This window comes from Juglans microcarpa x Juglans regia, chromosome 5D, assembly GCF_004785595.1.
Source record: "Juglans microcarpa x Juglans regia isolate MS1-56 chromosome 5D, Jm3101_v1.0, whole genome shotgun sequence".
Lineage (NCBI taxonomy): Eukaryota > Viridiplantae > Streptophyta > Magnoliopsida > Fagales > Juglandaceae > Juglans > Juglans microcarpa x Juglans regia.
This window is the reverse complement of record NC_054602.1, coordinates 8659710-8675726: the sequence shown is the minus strand read 5'-3', so window position 1 is coordinate 8675726 and position 16017 is coordinate 8659710. Positions and strand designations below refer to the sequence as shown.

General features: G+C 40.7%; 3 protein-coding genes across 3 annotated transcripts; 2 read left to right on the top strand and 1 right to left on the bottom strand.

The window, feature by feature from the left end:
* Positions 1–1780: 1780 nt before the first annotated feature.
* LOC121264211 (ankyrin repeat domain-containing protein 13C) lies at positions 1781–4476 on the top strand. The gene is made up of 2 exons (XM_041167293.1): positions 1781–3292; positions 3817–4476. The coding sequence occupies exons 1-2, from the start codon at positions 1916–1918 to the stop codon at positions 4201–4203; spliced, it is 1764 nt and encodes a 587-aa protein (XP_041023227.1). The 5' UTR covers positions 1781–1915; the 3' UTR covers positions 4204–4476.
* Positions 4477–6058: 1582 nt separating this feature from the next.
* Positions 6059–7196, top strand: LOC121264212. Its single transcript, XM_041167294.1, has 2 exons — positions 6059–6218; positions 6829–7196. Exons 1-2 carry the CDS (start codon positions 6069–6071, stop codon positions 7096–7098), a joined length of 420 nt encoding a protein of 139 aa, XP_041023228.1. The 5' UTR covers positions 6059–6068; the 3' UTR covers positions 7099–7196.
* A 908-nt stretch (positions 7197–8104) lies between these two features.
* On the bottom strand, positions 8105–15769 carry LOC121264213 (autophagy-related protein 8C-like). Its single transcript, XM_041167295.1, has 6 exons — positions 15561–15769; positions 15394–15456; positions 10696–10751; positions 10550–10602; positions 8578–8696; positions 8105–8494 (listed from the first exon to the last, which is right to left on the bottom strand). Exons 2-6 carry the CDS (start codon positions 15428–15430, stop codon positions 8358–8360), a joined length of 402 nt encoding a protein of 133 aa, XP_041023229.1. The 5' UTR covers positions 15431–15456; positions 15561–15769; the 3' UTR covers positions 8105–8357.
* Positions 15770–16017: the final 248 nt, after the last annotated feature.

Sequence of the window (16017 nt, the reverse complement as noted above, 5' to 3'; positions counted from 1 at the left end):
TAATTTTACTTATAATTTTATGTATAAGATCTATTTTCTTAGTTTTCTCTATAGATTTAAAATTTAAAAGCAAATGTTATAATTTTTCATATATCAATAACTTGTTATATAAGTAAAACTTATAAATGCAAATTTTTCTTTTAACTAGTAGTAGGTAATGTCTGAGGGCGTTTGCCTAATTTAGTTAATTAAGTTATTTAATTTAACATATATATTTGGAGACTCAAGATGAAAGGTCAGGATTTAAATCCCAAATCCTTACTTTTTCTCTCACTTTTCTCTCTTCCCTCTTTCTCCTCCCTCTCTCCAGCCGCACGCCCCCCTTTCTCGATCCCTCTTCTCCTCGGCTCCTCCCAGCACCGCTGGCCGTCGTTACTGGGCCACCACCAAGCCCAGTCATCGGCGGCCCCAAACCCTAACTTTTTTCTTACTTTTCCCTCTTCCCTCTCTCTCCTCCCTCCCTCACTCTAGCCGCACGCTCTTCTCTCTCTCAATCTCTCTTCTCCTCGACTTATTTCAGCGCCGCTGCCCGCCGTTATCGAGCCACCACCAAGCCCAGTCACCGGCAACCTTCTCCACGCCGATCTCCTCCTCACAGACCTCTCTCTCTCTCTCTCTCTCTCTCTCTCTCTCTCCCCCGCAACAGGCCGAAGCCCGTAGCCTGTTCTTATTATTTTTTCTTTTTTTTTTGTTGTCATTTTTGTACATCTTGTCTGGTGATTTTGTGGCTGCGATTTTGCTGTGAGGAAGTAGAGGGAGAAGAAGAAAATGTAAAAAATCATAGTCTGTTCTTATTTTGTTGTCATTTTTGTACATCTTGTGTCGTGATTTTGTGGCCATTTTGTGGCTGCGAATTTGCTGCGAGGAAGTAGAGAGGGATGCAAGAAGAAGAAGAAAATGTAAAACGAAATTTACTATTCATACTGTTCATTAGCGACAGGCGCTTTTAAGTATAAGGAGATATCACCTAGAGTTGATTTTATCCAAACAATTTTTAACAAATAGTAGTGCTATGTATATTTATAATTTTACTTATAATTTTACATATAAGATCTATTTTCTTAGTTTTCTTTATAAATTTAAAATTTAAAATTTAACAGCAATTGTTATAATTTTTAATATATCAATAATTTGTTATATAAGTAAAACTTATAAATACAAATTTTTCTTTTAATATCAACTGGAGTTGATTTTTAACCGGCCGGTATTTCCCATTTTGTCGTACCTTTTTTTTGTACTCAAGTTTGTTTGCATTTTCTTGTTTTTTTCCTTCCTAAACTACTTTCTCCACATTAACACTATTAAGTCATCAACAGGATCGATGCAATAATTAAGAGATGAATCAGGTCAGTTTATAATTTGATCTCAAACTCCTGAACAAAGGTAATGATTGTAGGGTAGTACTAACTACTATATATTGTCGAAGCCAATAGTTTAGATGTCTAGACGATGTTGATGTTCATTCATCGAATAATCCTTAAATGTTTGCTCAAAATGACATCAATTTTGTTAAGATAATAAGAAATGGTAAAGTTCATAAATGTTGAAAGGGCATATTTTCGCACTAAAGGGTCAAAATATTAGGGAAGAGAAGAAAGAAAAAGACGAGGAAGTAGAGGACAGACATGGAAAAGACAAAAGAACCGAAGCTAAAGTACCTGAGTCTACTGACATGAAAGGAAAAAAAAAATCTCAACAAGAAAAACTAATATCACTGCTAGAATTACCAAAAGTCGCGCCGATTGCGTGTCTTCAGCCTCCTCTCTCCTCTCCTCTCATCACGTTTATCAATAAAGAACCTGCTGTATGACGATACTACCCCCTCCCTCCCGTTTTTCCATAACATTCCCTTTTTCTTTCGTCATCATAGTCCACAACCAGAGCAGAGTAGAGCGCTCACTCCATTTCCCTAAGAATGGCGAAACACTCCGCGGCCACAACGACGTCGTTCCCGCAGATCAAACCGGAGGACTACACTCATAGCCCTGTACACTACGCCGTCGCAGTCGGTGATCACACCACCCTGTCTCGTCTCGTTTCCACCCTCCCCAAACTCGCCGACCCTGCTCAGATCCACTCCGAGTCAGACTCTCTATCTCAGGAACGACTCAGCGACCAGATATCCGCCTTGCTCGACCGCCGTGACGTGCCCTTCCGCGAGACCCCTCTCCACCTCGCCGTGCGCCTAAATGACGCCGTCTCCGCTCGCGCTCTCGCCCTTGCCGGTGCTGATGTGTCCCTCCAGAACTCTGCGGGATGGAACCCCCTCCAGGAGGCTCTCGTTCGCCGTTGCTCCGAAATTTCTCTCATCCTCCTCCGCCAGCACCACCGTTCAGCCTGGGCCAAGTGGCGTCGCCGCTTGCCGCGTGTCATCGCCGTCCTCCGCAGGATGCGAGACTTTTACATGGAGATCTCCTTCCACTTCGAGAGTTCCGTCATCCCCTTCGTCGGTAAAATTGCTCCATCCGACACTTATAAAATCTGGAAGCGCGACGGTAACCTACGTGCCGACACATCCTTGGCCGGTTTCGACGGCTTGAAGATACAGCGCGCCGATCAGAGCTTCCTCTTCCTCGGAGATGGCGATCAGAGCCACGACATTCCCTCCGGCGCTCTCTTGGTTCTCAATCGCGACGATCGCAAAATCTTCGACGCCTTCGAGAACGCTGGAGCTCCGATGAGCGAGTCCGACATTGCTGGCTTCTGCTCCCAAACAAGCGTGTACCGACCCGGTATGGACGTTACCAAAGCCGAACTCGTAGGAAGGACCAACTGGAGGCGTCAGGAGAAAACGGAGAATGTGGGAGAGTGGAAAGCCAAGGTCTACGAGATTCACAACGTGGTCTTCAGCTTCCGGTCACGTAAGGTCGCCGGTGGAGACTCTGACGTGGCTGGGAGTGAGCAGGTCCTTCCTCTAGAGCTTGACGAGGACGACGACGGTTTTTTGGTGGCTGAGAATCCGAATTTCGGATTTGCCCCGGATCAGCGGAGACACAGTAGCTTTGTTAGGGAGGAGAGGGAATGGGTGATGATGCCGAGGAAGAGCGTTGATGTCCTTCCCTCGGCGCCGCTGGTGTCGAGGAGAGCTGCTTCGGCTGTGACTGCGCCGCAGACTAAGGAGAAGGAGTACGTTCGGAGCTTGCGGCCGTCCGTCTGGTTGACTGAGCAATTCCCGTTGAAAACGGAGGAGTTGTTGCCGTTACTAGACATTTTGGCGAACAAAGTGAAAGCCGTGAGGAGGATGAGAGAGTTGCTCACGACCAAGTTTCCTCCGGGAACGTTCCCGGTAAAGGTAAGGGCTTTCTGGGAAGAGGATATTTCGGGGGTCCACGGATTTTATTTTTTTTTTTTTTCGTGGACCCTTCGCGCTTTGCTTTAGTTTTTAGTTTTCGGTTCTTTTGATGGGGCAAAGACAACTAGTAACGGTCTTCCTTGCGGACCTCGACCGCGAGGTCCTCTGATTACTGATTAGTGGAGAAGCTTTTGTGGGGGCCAATGGTGGTCGGTGAATTGACGTGGAACTTTTAGATTATAGTTTGAATTTGATCCGACGGTGATAGAGGGTGGGACCCTCATATCATCCGAGGTTTTTTTTTCCCTTCCGACACCGTAGGGCCCCATGTTAAAATATATAAAATAGTTTTGACCGTGATTTTGCCACGTGATCTGGACCACCAAATGCAGGTAATGACGTGGCGAGATCACTGTGGGACATGCATCGTGGATAATTGTTTTTATAATAGGCGCGGTTCGGTATGTCAAATATTAATCAAACGGTGATTGCTTAGTTTGACTTTGTTTTGTTTGGTGCGACAGGTGGCAATTCCAGTAGTTCCTACAGTGAGGGTGGTGATAACGTTCACAAAGTTCGTGGAGCTCCAACCAACCGAACAATTCTACACGCCGTTCTCAAGTCCCAGACACTTGTTTCATGGAGGACGAGGAGGCCACTCGGAAGAGGATCATAAATCAGATACCCACTACTCTTCATTACCGTCGTCATCGTCGTCTTCAACGTGGTTGCGGCGAAACAATAGCCACTCGGTATCGGCGAGCAAGCAGCAACAACAACAACAGAGAAGTTCGGCGGCGGGGGCGCAAGAGTCGGATCCTTTTGCCATACCTAGTGGATACACGTGGACAAGCGTGGACGATAAGTCACGCAAAATGAAGAAATCCAAGTCCACGAGGAAATCCAAGTAATTGCGTCCTCCTGAGAAATGGTAAACAAAAAGACAGATGGAGAGAAAAATGAAAAGGACAAAACCCAAATCATTAGAAGAAAATGGTTTACATACATGGGGTTGGCATGTTTGGTTAATTAGTTGGTGAATTTGATTCGTGACTTGATTTTTAACCATCCCATTTAGGCGTTGTGCTATGTTTATAGAAAGACTCGGCAACAGTACTTTTGAACCAAATTAGAAGTTTTCATCGAAAGAGATGCTCCCAATTTTGCTTTGTTTTTGTTTTTAATCTATATTTTCGCTGGGGGAGAATTAAGTTACTCCTATTTTGATACTCGTTGGGTAAGGTAATTATTGTGTAATGTTTTTGCCTCCCTTTCCTTTTAGAGAAACTATATATAATAGGCATCAGTTCATGCATTGAACAAATTGTGGTATATTTTGATACCCGCGCATATAAAATTATCATATAATTATAAAATATTGTAAATAGATTCAAAGGAAATAGATTGAGTAGAAGTTGTGTCTTGAATGAAACGTAGTGTGGAAACCAAAGGTTTAAGGAGGGCATTTAAGAATGAAGAACTCGAGTTGCCTGATGTATGTCCTTAAATCACAATAAATGTAGATTTTCTGACATTATTGATGTTCCAAGACCGCGTGTCCTCAGATGCCGGCCGCATTATTATAAGTGGAACACTAATCTTCCTCTCTTTCCATTCAATTAATGGAAACTATGAAACAATCTACAAACCACCTGACAGTACCGCAGTAGATGTTTTATACTTCATTCACTAAAGGGTGGGTGTAAACATGCAATAAAATACTCCCTACACAGCAGGAGATAAAAAAAAAAAAAAAAAAAAAAGAAAGTGTTTTCACTTCTAATATTAGGAGAAATGTTTGGAGAATTATAGAAGATAAATTTAATTATATAATGATTGTAGTTTGATGCTAATATTTTATAACTATTTTTATGTTCTCACATCTCAATTTGTAAAATTTATTTTGACTAGCATTCTTCTTTCAATTTAGTACTTGCCAGATTTTTTTGGGCCTTTGTTTTTAATATAGTAACAAGCATTGAGATAGAAAATACCTCATGCCCAAAAGGTCGTCGCACTTAAATAAGTTGTATGGAGTGAGATGTGCCTGACGGTCAAGCCTTCTTATACAGAGAAATGATAGTTGCAGTCGTGAGTGCGTAAATATTGTATAATTACTTTGAAAAATGTGAACAAATACGAGATTCACATTAAAAAAAAAGAAATTATTTTTTTAATAGTGGACCTCACTATTTTCAAAGCGACTGCGTGGCGCTTACGCACTTCACAACTATATGCTCTCCTATATAGGGGTATGAATTCGGCATTATTCAGTCTAACCTCAAGATGAAAACGTTGTTTCATTTGAACTGAAAATCCAACATATTTATGGCGGTGTCATCTATATGAGGACATCGAATAAATTTAAATGATACAGATAATGCAAAAGATGACTATCACATACCGAGAAATTTACTTGAATGTGAAACAGTAGGCAAAAGCGTTTTGATAATTGGGCAGAGCACCGGTGAAACAATGGATCTAGTAGTAGTGGAGGCAAATCAATGTGCTTGAGAGGGTGGTGGGACAAAGCAAACTGGAGACAGACATGATCAGCTATAAAAACTAGTCCAATTATTCGAGGATGAGAAAGAAACATGGTTGGCCTACTAATTTAATATGCAAAAGATCATACCGATATGATTAGGATTATAATTGAAAGACTTTTAATAAAGAAAAGAAAAGAAAAGAAAAGATGCCAAACATAGTTTGCTTCGTTAGATGGAAACTATAACTACTGAGGTGTCAAGTCCCTTTTTTTTATCTATAGTGTAAGATGTGCGTACAAGATAATCCCCACCCACATGTGACCTTTGGTTTGTCTCGCCTGGGTATAAGGTCTTTCAACTCTTCCTTCCTTCCTTCCCCCACCACCATTAACTCCCAACTTTCTCATTCTACTCCTCCTTGCTTATCCATTTACAAGGTATACTCTCTCTCTCTCTCTCTCTCTCACGCGATTCGTGTTCTTTGAAAGGTTTAATCTTTGTGTTTTCTGGGGATTAAGAGATTGTGAAAGGTTAAGAGTGTTATATTGTATATTGTTTAGATCTTGCTCCATGTTTCTTTGAGGGTGAAGTGGTTTTGTACAACTGAAAATACTTTGATATGTTCCTATCAGATCCATTTTCTTTTTATCACCTCCGAAAAAAAAATGAGGAGAAGAAAGATTTTCGTCTCTGCAGACTGCATGCCATTTAGATATGGCTGCTACAGCTGCTTTTTCGGTAATTTTTCCTTGAAAAATCATGTTAGCATTGCTAGGTGTGGAAACGGAAACCCAGACTGGACAATCCCTATGAAAATGTAAGTGAAAATGAATCCCTTGAAAACCTTATCATGTTCCTGGAAATGGAGTTGCAGTTGTAGAATTTCTACTTCTTGAATGAAAACTTTAGAATGTTACAAAGAAAGCACAAAGAAATAACCCAATTGGGTAAAACAAACTGTAATTTTCTAAGATTTTTATTGATAATGTTATTTCTTTGATGTTCTTGCATCTTTGAATTAATTGGCCATATTCGTTTGAGAAATAGATTTGCATAGACATACAAGACGATAATATGGCCACTGAAGCACCAAGCTGGGCAGATCAATGGGGTGCTGGAGGAATCGGTGCCATGGAGGAAGATGACAGCTCTAATACCAAGAAAGAAAGCAGCGGCAACAAGAAGGGGAATGCAAAAGCTGGATTGAATAAAGCCAAAGCAACCGCCATGGTTGGCGCACTAAAGATCAAGAGCGGAGCATCAGCCGGCATCAAATGGGTCAAGAATCAATGTCAGAAAAAGGGCTCGCCTAAATGAAATTGTTCTCTCAACTCCCGTTGTATTGAAAAAAAGTAGAATCAAAGGAATGTTTGCAATTACTTTTGAATTTGAATGCAAGCCCATGGTTTTATGCAGCCACATGCACAGACTTCTCATGATTTCTTTTATCATTATTCCTTTTCTCTTCTAATGAAAAAGGCACATCCATTAATTTACCCTATCACTATCGAAATACAATAGAACGTTCAGTTCACGAAATGAATCGAGTAAATTTAATTCTTGCCCATGAGTCCCACCAGGGGCGCCTTTTGAATTGCTTTATTTGAACCGAATAGGGTTCAAAAAGTATCATCAAGAACAAGCTGTACATGCACTGAGATGAATAGTTGCGTTAATTTCATAATTCACCCATGTAAATGGTAAAACCATGCTCATTTCAGCAACAAAAGACACTGTTAATGCCCATTCTTCATGACCTTTGAACTTCAGAACAAAACAAACAGAAATTACTTTCGTAAATAGTCCAAGGCCTGTGCTACTATTGCAGATTTGACATCTCAAGGGTAATGCAGTCCCACAGCAACATCGTTTGCATTTTAGGAGGGAGTAGTGATAGGCTTACAACCTAAATGTATTTTAAGTTTTTTTTATTTTTTTATCATTTTTTTATATATTTTTTTAACATCTTTAATCATTAAGAAAAAATTAAAAAAATATATACATTTACTAATACTCACTTTCTTAATCATTAAGTAAAATTAAAAATTAAATATAAAAAGAGTAATAGATAAATAGTAGTATAGTGATAACCCTATCATTATTTTTTAAGGAGTTGGTCGACGCTTTGGTTGTAAGGATTCACAGTTGTGAGCACTGTACCAAAGCTGTTGATGCACATAGTTTTCGTGTATTATTCGCCTCATATAATTGCAAATGAGAGTGATAATATCATCCAAGGGTTTCTCTGGATTTGGGGAGAGCACCAGTGCAGGCGATATTCAAGCGACAACGAAGGTAAATACCAAGTGGAACCGTAGCATGCTAACCTGTGCATCTTTAACAAGGACCGTTCTAACTTGTTCAAAAAAAAAAAAAAAAGGAACATCACCAACCAACACAACTGGGAAATTACCATACATTTGATTCCCTATTTTCAAATACATGGTAAAGATACTATATGTATTCAAACCACTTCCAGCATGAATTAATCCAAATCAAGACCAAGCTAAACAATAGGCAAGCAGGTAAGTCAAGCTGCTTGAGAGACACCGCTGAGAATTTACACCTTCCAAGCTTTATTTACACAAAGTGGAATCCAGGCTCCAGGCTCCAGGCTCTAAGAGGGATCCAAAAGTATTTTCTCCACTGTAAGTCAAGTAAAGAAAACCATCTTCATCCTTGTTTTCCTCATAAATTGCAGATATCAGGGAAGCTGTAACAACAAATGACAGATTGAAAACTTAACTTTAAAAATGTTACTCAAAATCACTTAAAATTTAGCACATCGACAGTCACCAGTCGGAGGTAGAGTGTTCTTCACAAAGACGAATATAGCCTTCTCAGCACTGAGCTTGATCCTTTTCCGCACAACATAAACAAACTGCCCAACAGTCAAGTCAGCTGGAACAAGGTATCTGCAGCAACAAACAAGAAGTATGTGTGATACAGCATCAGCAATACAAGAGTAGAGGATAAATGCTCCAAACAAAAGAACCATTACAGTGAAGGTAATGCTAGAAAAAAAAATTGTGGGCGACCAAAGATCAGGGCCCATGTTCCTTTGCAAAAACCAAGGAGGTGACTAGTGGTGGTCCAAATGGGGGACCAAATAGTTGCAGTTGGAACCAAAAAGGAGCACTCCGATTGGCTTCTTGAATGTACTTGGTGAAAATATTCACTTCCAATACCTCTGGTTCCTCATTCAGGAAAAGCTGCCAGACAACAAGACAGTCAAGATTGAGCGGTCTAGAACTTTGGCTGCACTCAGAGAATACATGCGGCTATACCAACACATGGGGCTCATGCACTTGTTAGAAAGGGGTGGAGAGGCTCAAATCTTGAAGAGTTAAAGTTGAGGAAGTCGTCAATAACACATGTGCGGTCGTTGAAGTTGTGATGGCATGGCATCAAGTGGAACTCATACCTGGCTTGGGTAGCATGTGAGCCCCATGCACTAATCAAATGCGACGATTCTGGACTCATTAGGAAGATCAGTGGCTAGGGTAATGGCCTTTTCTGATCCCACTCCGGGTAATGGCCTTCCAACTCACCTACCCCGCACCATATCCATGAAAAGATTTATCATCCTCTCAAACAACATTCCACACACTCTTCAAATTAGGCAAGACAGCCATAGTAAGTATATAACCACAAATAAAAATCTCCTAGCATTTATTTCAAAGAAGAAACTTAGCTTATGTACCTCTCTCCAGACTCTTAATATAGTAACACCACCACTAGTTGTTGCAAGTACTGCATTGTTGCAAACAATATGGCGAAGGTGAAAACACGATCAGTCTTACCATATCTCAGGTTTGCAGCAACTACAATCACAATCCTTCCATAATACCAACTCCACAATCCAAACAACGGTACCTCCATCATCCAGTCTATGGAATCCACCACCCTAGATCACCATTTCAGCCAAACAGCCTTTCCTTAACACACGTTATTACACTGTGAGGTGGCCAGGGAGATATGGGTTGGGGTTCTTAGTAGAGCTGGGTTGAGTTGGGTTATGCCAATGAGAGTGGTGGATCTACTAGCATGTTGGAATAGGCGGCACAGAAGCTCTCAGTTGGCAGCGGCATGGAGGATAATACCTTTGTGTATTATGGGGTGTTTATGGATAGAAAGGAATGAGCAGTGCTTCAACGACAAGGAGCGAACTGTTGAGGATATCTGGAAATTGTTTTGTGTTTTCTTTGCTGCAGTGGTTATCGGCTATTGTCCTTAAGGGAGGAAATGTTCAAGAGTTTTTGTTTTCTTTTCAAGTTTCTAGAATGTAATTAGGTGCTTCTTTTGTATACTTTTTGTGTACATGGGCTTCACCTAGTTTCATTAAATAAAGTTTTTCTTACTTATAAAAAAAAAAAAAAAAAAAAAAAAAAAAAAAAAAAAAAAAAACACACACACACACACGCTATACCATGAAGACCACCTAACCACATTATACCATGAAGACCACCTTTATGAAACCAAAACCAAAATAAATACCTTCTAATCCTTGCAACATTTATTGTCTCGCATCAGAACATTTATTTTCATTTAAACTCCAAATGAACCACAAAGCAAGAAGAAAGTTCAGCATTATAATTGGCGTACATGTGGTGAATTGCGAATCACAAGCAAAAAAGAGACTCCGCAGATTGAACCCCAAAATCTAAGAGGAGCCAAGAATTGCAAAATGATCACCAAAATTGGATATAAATCACAAGAACAATAAAGTAAGCACATTAAAAACAAGAAACGGGAAGATGCGACTAACTTCTTCTTATCAATGTCAGGAATGTCACTTCTTTCAGCCTTCTCCACAATCACCTACACAGCAGCACAGCATACTCAGATTAGGCCAGCAAGTATACTGAAGGAATGCATGAAAAGAAAAGGGTTGTCATTGATGTGAGTCCTCACAGGTACTCTATCTGGATATTTTTCTCTGATTCGAGCAGCTTCCGCTAGCCTCCTTTCTGAGATGTAAAAAACCATAAAATTTGGAAAAAAATGGTCATAAACATGCATATGATGAAAAAATGCATGAAGATACCAAAATCAAATCAATGATATAAGAGGATGATAAAAATTGCTTTTCCGCATCCAAAAACGAATAAAAAATTGCACTCTCCAATGGGAAATGGCAACATTTGTAGTCATGACTTCGTTCCTAAATGTACAAGGTCACCTTTTTTTTTTTTATAAGTAATAATATTATATATATATATCAATAGAAGTAACCAAGTACACTGGACGTATACAAGAAAACACCTAGCCCATACAAGAGAGCCCCTAATGACCCAAAATACACCAAGCCCGAATTGGAATGTAACACACCTCCCCAACCCCAACCCCTTTTTTCCATAAAACTAATCCTCTACCCGAACATCCCACTACGAGATTGTCTTCACAATGCCCTTCCTTTAGTCTTCCCTCGACTTGAGCTACCTCTCTTAGTATTGTAGTTGATTGTCCATGAAAGGCGCTTTAACTCCCTGCTTTTCTTAAAATGTGATTTGATTTCAAGCGCGTGACTCACCTTAATCGCAGTGAGTAGAGCTTTAAATTGGTCTTCATAATCTCCATGTTCTCCATATGAAAGCCCCAGGATTTGTTGAAGCCCGTTAACTTTGTTCAGAACTCAATCCGATGGTGAAACCTCTATATCGTTTAACGGAGGAAGAGAAACCAGGGGAACGACATTATCCCCAGCCATAGTACCCAATTGCACTACCGATTCTAAACCTTCCCCCACACGAGGCACCAACGACAAACCGCTACTTTCCTTCCCGCCATATGGTTGCTTGATAGCTATATGGTTATTGTCCATTGCTTCTGTCACCATTACAGATTCCTCCCCTCCATCAACATTGCTTGACTTTGCATCACCCCCCGAAAATCCTTGCCATGTCACTTTGTTTGACCCTACTGCTCCCTCCGTAGATCAGGTAGGAGAAGCACTATCTTTTGAAACCCCGTTTGCATCTTCTAAAAGAAGCTTGACTGTTTCTTCCAAAGTACTTGAGACCCTAGAGGGACCCCCGTCTTCAACTAAAGATGAGCCCTGGACAGAAGTACCAACCCCATATGCATCTTGTGCCTAAGGCCCTACAACTCCCTCAAGAGGCATAGTGACACTGGCATGGACAAAGATGCCAGCATCCAATGATCCTATCTGTGACGGCGTTGAAACGCCCTTTGCCGGCACACTTGTGGCCTTCAAACCCGTAAGATCTACCCCCGCCCTCCCTCATCCATACTCAACCCACCACCAAAACCCACGACTAGGTCCAACCCCTTATCCACTTTAATCATCAGATCTTTCACATACTCCAAAACTCCCTTCAATTGAGCTTTGACATCCCACAAGACCCCCTCCACCTCTCCCAATGTCACCTGATGGCCTTTATCTCCTACAAGTGCCTTACTCTTTCCTTCTGCCGCTAAGCTGATCTCAGCTGGACTACCCGCCATTGACATCAACACCGCAGCATATGAAGCACCTTTGATTAAGGAAGGTCTTCCCACGGTTTTTCCATCAACAAACTCCCTACTTCGAATAGTGGTTTTGGACTCAGTAACACTTCGAATGGACTGTAGAAAGCCTTTCCACCCAATGCCATTTGCACTCTTAAGAAATCACCAACAAACATTTCCTCCTTCCATTCCAGAATTCTAAGAGTTGCAGAAAGTTGTCCCTTGCGTTAGCATGATCCCTCTTTCGTAAAAACGAAAGTTTTTTATTCCACTTTCAACCACCTCTCATCTTCCAACTGAGACGAAACCACCTCGCGTGTCTTCATCGTCAAATCCCACTGCAAATTTGTGCCCACTGCTCCCTACTGGCCCTGCTTCATCCTCTTAAGGTAAAAAATAGATTTGTGCCCACAGAATGGACTCTCGGTAATCGGATTCCGTCGATCAAGTCAAAAGTAGGTCGCAGGGAAAGGCTCAATGCAAGTCAAAAAACCAATACTGTGCCGACTCAATGCAACTCAAAAAACCTGGTCGCCAGAGGGGAATTGACGTCGGAAGGCCCTCAAAAGAATCACAGGAGCCCGTCGACCTTGTCTGGGCCGGTGGTGAGAAGTCACTCGCTAGTGATCAAGGGCGCGGGGCGCGACGTCGGACGGCTCCGAGAAAGAGTCTAGCAAAAAAAAGCAGGTCGCCGACGCCAGGACCTACACCAGACGACCCTCAACACTATCTTTGGGGCCCGTTGACCTTGTCTGGGACGGTGGTTAGGATACACTCGTCTGTGGTCAACGTCGTCGAAAAAAGAAAACCAGGTCGCCAACGCTAGGACCTACGCCGGACAACCCTCAACGGGGTTGCCGGATTCCGTCAATCTTGTCTGTGCCAGTGGTGAGGGGTCACTCGCCGGTCTAAGGTGGTAGCACGAAGGCGGCGGTTCTTCTCTCTCTGTAAATTTTTCTATCGCACGTTAACGACTAGGGTTTCTCACATTCAATTCATCCCTTTGGATTTGGTAACTTCTATTGGAGGAATAAGACAACCAAAATTACAAGGTCACCTTTGAAGCCCTAGTTGAAGAAAACAGCACGAATCCCCCCCCCCCCCCCAAAAAAAAAAAAAAGAGGGGTCACAAATCTTTGTTGATATTGTGTCAGTTATACGTTGGTGTTCGGCCTTAAAATGTCAGGTCCACTTGGGATTTGGACTCCTGGTGGGAGTAAAAGGTTATCGGTGCATTCCTATTATAAGGCCCTCTCGGGATTCTCTAATGATCATTGTTTTCCTTGGAAGAGTATATGGAATTATAAGGTTTCCCCTAAGATTGCTTTCTTTATATGGACTGCATCCCTTGGAAGAATCCTCACCATTGACAATTTGATAAAACGTGGTCTCGGTGCATTCCTATTATAAGCCCTCTTGGGATTATCTAATGATCATTGTTTCCCTTGGAAGAGTATATGGAATTATAAGGTTCCTCCTAAGATTGTTTTCTTTATATGGACTGCATCCCTTGAGAGAATCCTTAGCACCGAAATTTTGAGAAAACGTGGTCTCATCATGGATTGATGTTTCTTATGTAAGAAAAATGATGAATCCATGGATCATCTATTGTTACATTGTGAGGTGGCTCGGTTTTTGTGGAATGAGATCCTTAACCGGACTGGTGTGGCATGGGTTATGCCCGGAAGAGTTATGGACATTTTTAAGTGCTGGACTGGTATTAGGGGAAATGTTCACATTGCCGCTATGTGGAAAATGATATTGTATTATGTGGAACTTGTGGTTGGAGAGAAATAATAGGTGTTTTAAAAACCGGGAACGTTCCTTGGATGAGCTGAAGAGATTCTTTTGTAATACATTATTTCTTGGGCTTCAGTCATTAATTGTAATGAGGACAGCTTTTGTAATTTGCTTGTATCCATCACTAGTACTTAGTGGTACTTGGGCATATACTGTGTATATTCCATGTGTACTTAGGCTATGCCTTTTTCTATTAATAAAATTCGGTTTCATAAAAATTTGCAAATGCAATTCCACCAAAAAGGGAGTCACTTCTTCACCCTTTGCTTGTCTACCAACTCACTTTATCTTTTCTATTGACAAGTGCATGATTGAGTTACAACTAACTACAAAAACAAAAAGTTGTAAAATTTGTTACCAAAATGTTGCCACAAACCACCATAAAGACTCACCATTTAGAGGTTTATTATGTGCCCATACAAAAAATTCAGTGGACTCCCACATCTATAACTTATCCCAATTGCTTCAACTGTGTGTCACCTTCTTTAAACAAAAGACACATTAATTAAGTTCAACTAAAAGAATAGCTTCAATAAAAGTCACCCCAAAATCCATTTCTTTATTTATTTATTACAACATGGAACCTCACCAACATAAGGCCCTTCAGGCCCATTCTAGGGAGTTAAATATTGGATACACCACCCAATCTGTTAGAACTGTATATCAGGTATCCAGGGGAACTCCAATTGAGCCCAAGATGTCCGAGTCTACAGCTCATCCCAAGCCTACCGTCTGACTAATAGGAAAAGTCCTAAAGATTCTAACACAAACAACCGAATGGAGTATAAATTTCAATTAATGAAAACCATTCAAAAAATAAACCACCTCTTCATATCTTTTTTCTTTTTTAATAATTAATAAGAATTTTATTACCAAGAATAGGCACACATGAAGTATATAAAGGAAATACCTACTACACACTAGAATGCAGGAAACTACGACAGAAACAGATTCAGTACATTATCATCATTCCTTTACAAAATCCTAGCCCACAAACTCAAAGTAGAAAAGAAAAAATAACGAAGATCTTCAGAAGAACGCTTTTCGTCTTCAAAACACTAGAAAGCAGGAAACTACCTCTTCATATCAATCACCTATTTTTAGAACTTCGAACAATCACCAACAGAATCCATCACAGAAATTACGGTTATCACTGAAAATCCAAACTTTTCATAGGAGCAAAGGAAAAAGAGAACAAATCCTAACGCCCCTTTCACCAATTTCTCACATACTCAAAACTCGAAACATTCACTCACAAAACTTAAGAAAGAAAATACAAGACTATCACCAAAAATCAAAACTTGCTATAGAAAGGCGGAAAAAAACAAAGGGCGGACGAACCCAATGGATGTTCGAGCTTGAACGAGGTTTTGGCCATGGCGAAACCAGCAGTACGATTGCTCCCTGAAAAAACCAAATATCGAAACATTACAAACCCCACATACCAAAAAATCCAAAAAGAATTGAGAAAACAATAACGTCTATGAAAGCACCAGACTTTAACATACCGAACACGAAAGGGATCAATCAGTGTTGCAGAAACTAATTGAATTATTGATCGAGTGACTAAAAAGACGGGAAAAGAGAAGACGCTCCGAAAATAAAAAGGAGAAAGAGAATATGAATATGATAATAAAAATAAGGGTTTTTGGTTCGGAGAAGAAACTTCAGAGGGTTTGTTTCTGATTCCTACACGGAACATAAACATATGGGAAACAAATATGCCTTGGCAGTCTGTCCCGTACATGGATTCGATTACCTCCATCACAAGCAAAATCGACGTTGTCCTGTACTCTCTCAACTAAAAGAACGGTGTCGTTTGGAGAATGTATAGTTGGGCTTAAAATCCCTAGAGACTATAGAGTAATCACCGGCGGGTCAATTTTTTTTATTTTTTTAACCACACCAAAAAGAAAAAGAAAAATATTTTAATCATAAAAAAATTATATAAAAATAATTTTACAA

Coding starts and splice junctions, on each gene's coding strand:
- LOC121264213 (XM_041167295.1), bottom strand. CDS start 15,430: ATGGCCAAAACCTCGTTCAAGCTCGAACATCCATTGG. Junction 10,603..10,695: donor AATATCCAGATAGAGTACCT/GTGAGGACTCAC, acceptor GCTGCTGTGTAG/GTGATTGTGGAGAAGGCTGA. Junction 8,697..10,549: donor CCTGACATTGATAAGAAGAA/GTTAGTCGCATC, acceptor TTGTTGCTGCAG/ATACCTTGTTCCAGCTGACT.
- LOC121264211 (XM_041167293.1), top strand. CDS start 1,916: ATGGCGAAACACTCCGCGGCCACAACGACGTCGTTCCCGCAGATCAAA. Junction 3,293..3,816: donor CGGGAACGTTCCCGGTAAAG/GTAAGGGCTTTC, acceptor TTGGTGCGACAG/GTGGCAATTCCAGTAGTTCC.
- LOC121264212 (XM_041167294.1), top strand. CDS start 6,069: ATGTGCGTACAAGATAATCCCCACCCACATGTGACCTTTGGTTTGTCT. Junction 6,219..6,828: donor CTTGCTTATCCATTTACAAG/GTATACTCTCTC, acceptor TTTGAGAAATAG/ATTTGCATAGACATACAAGA.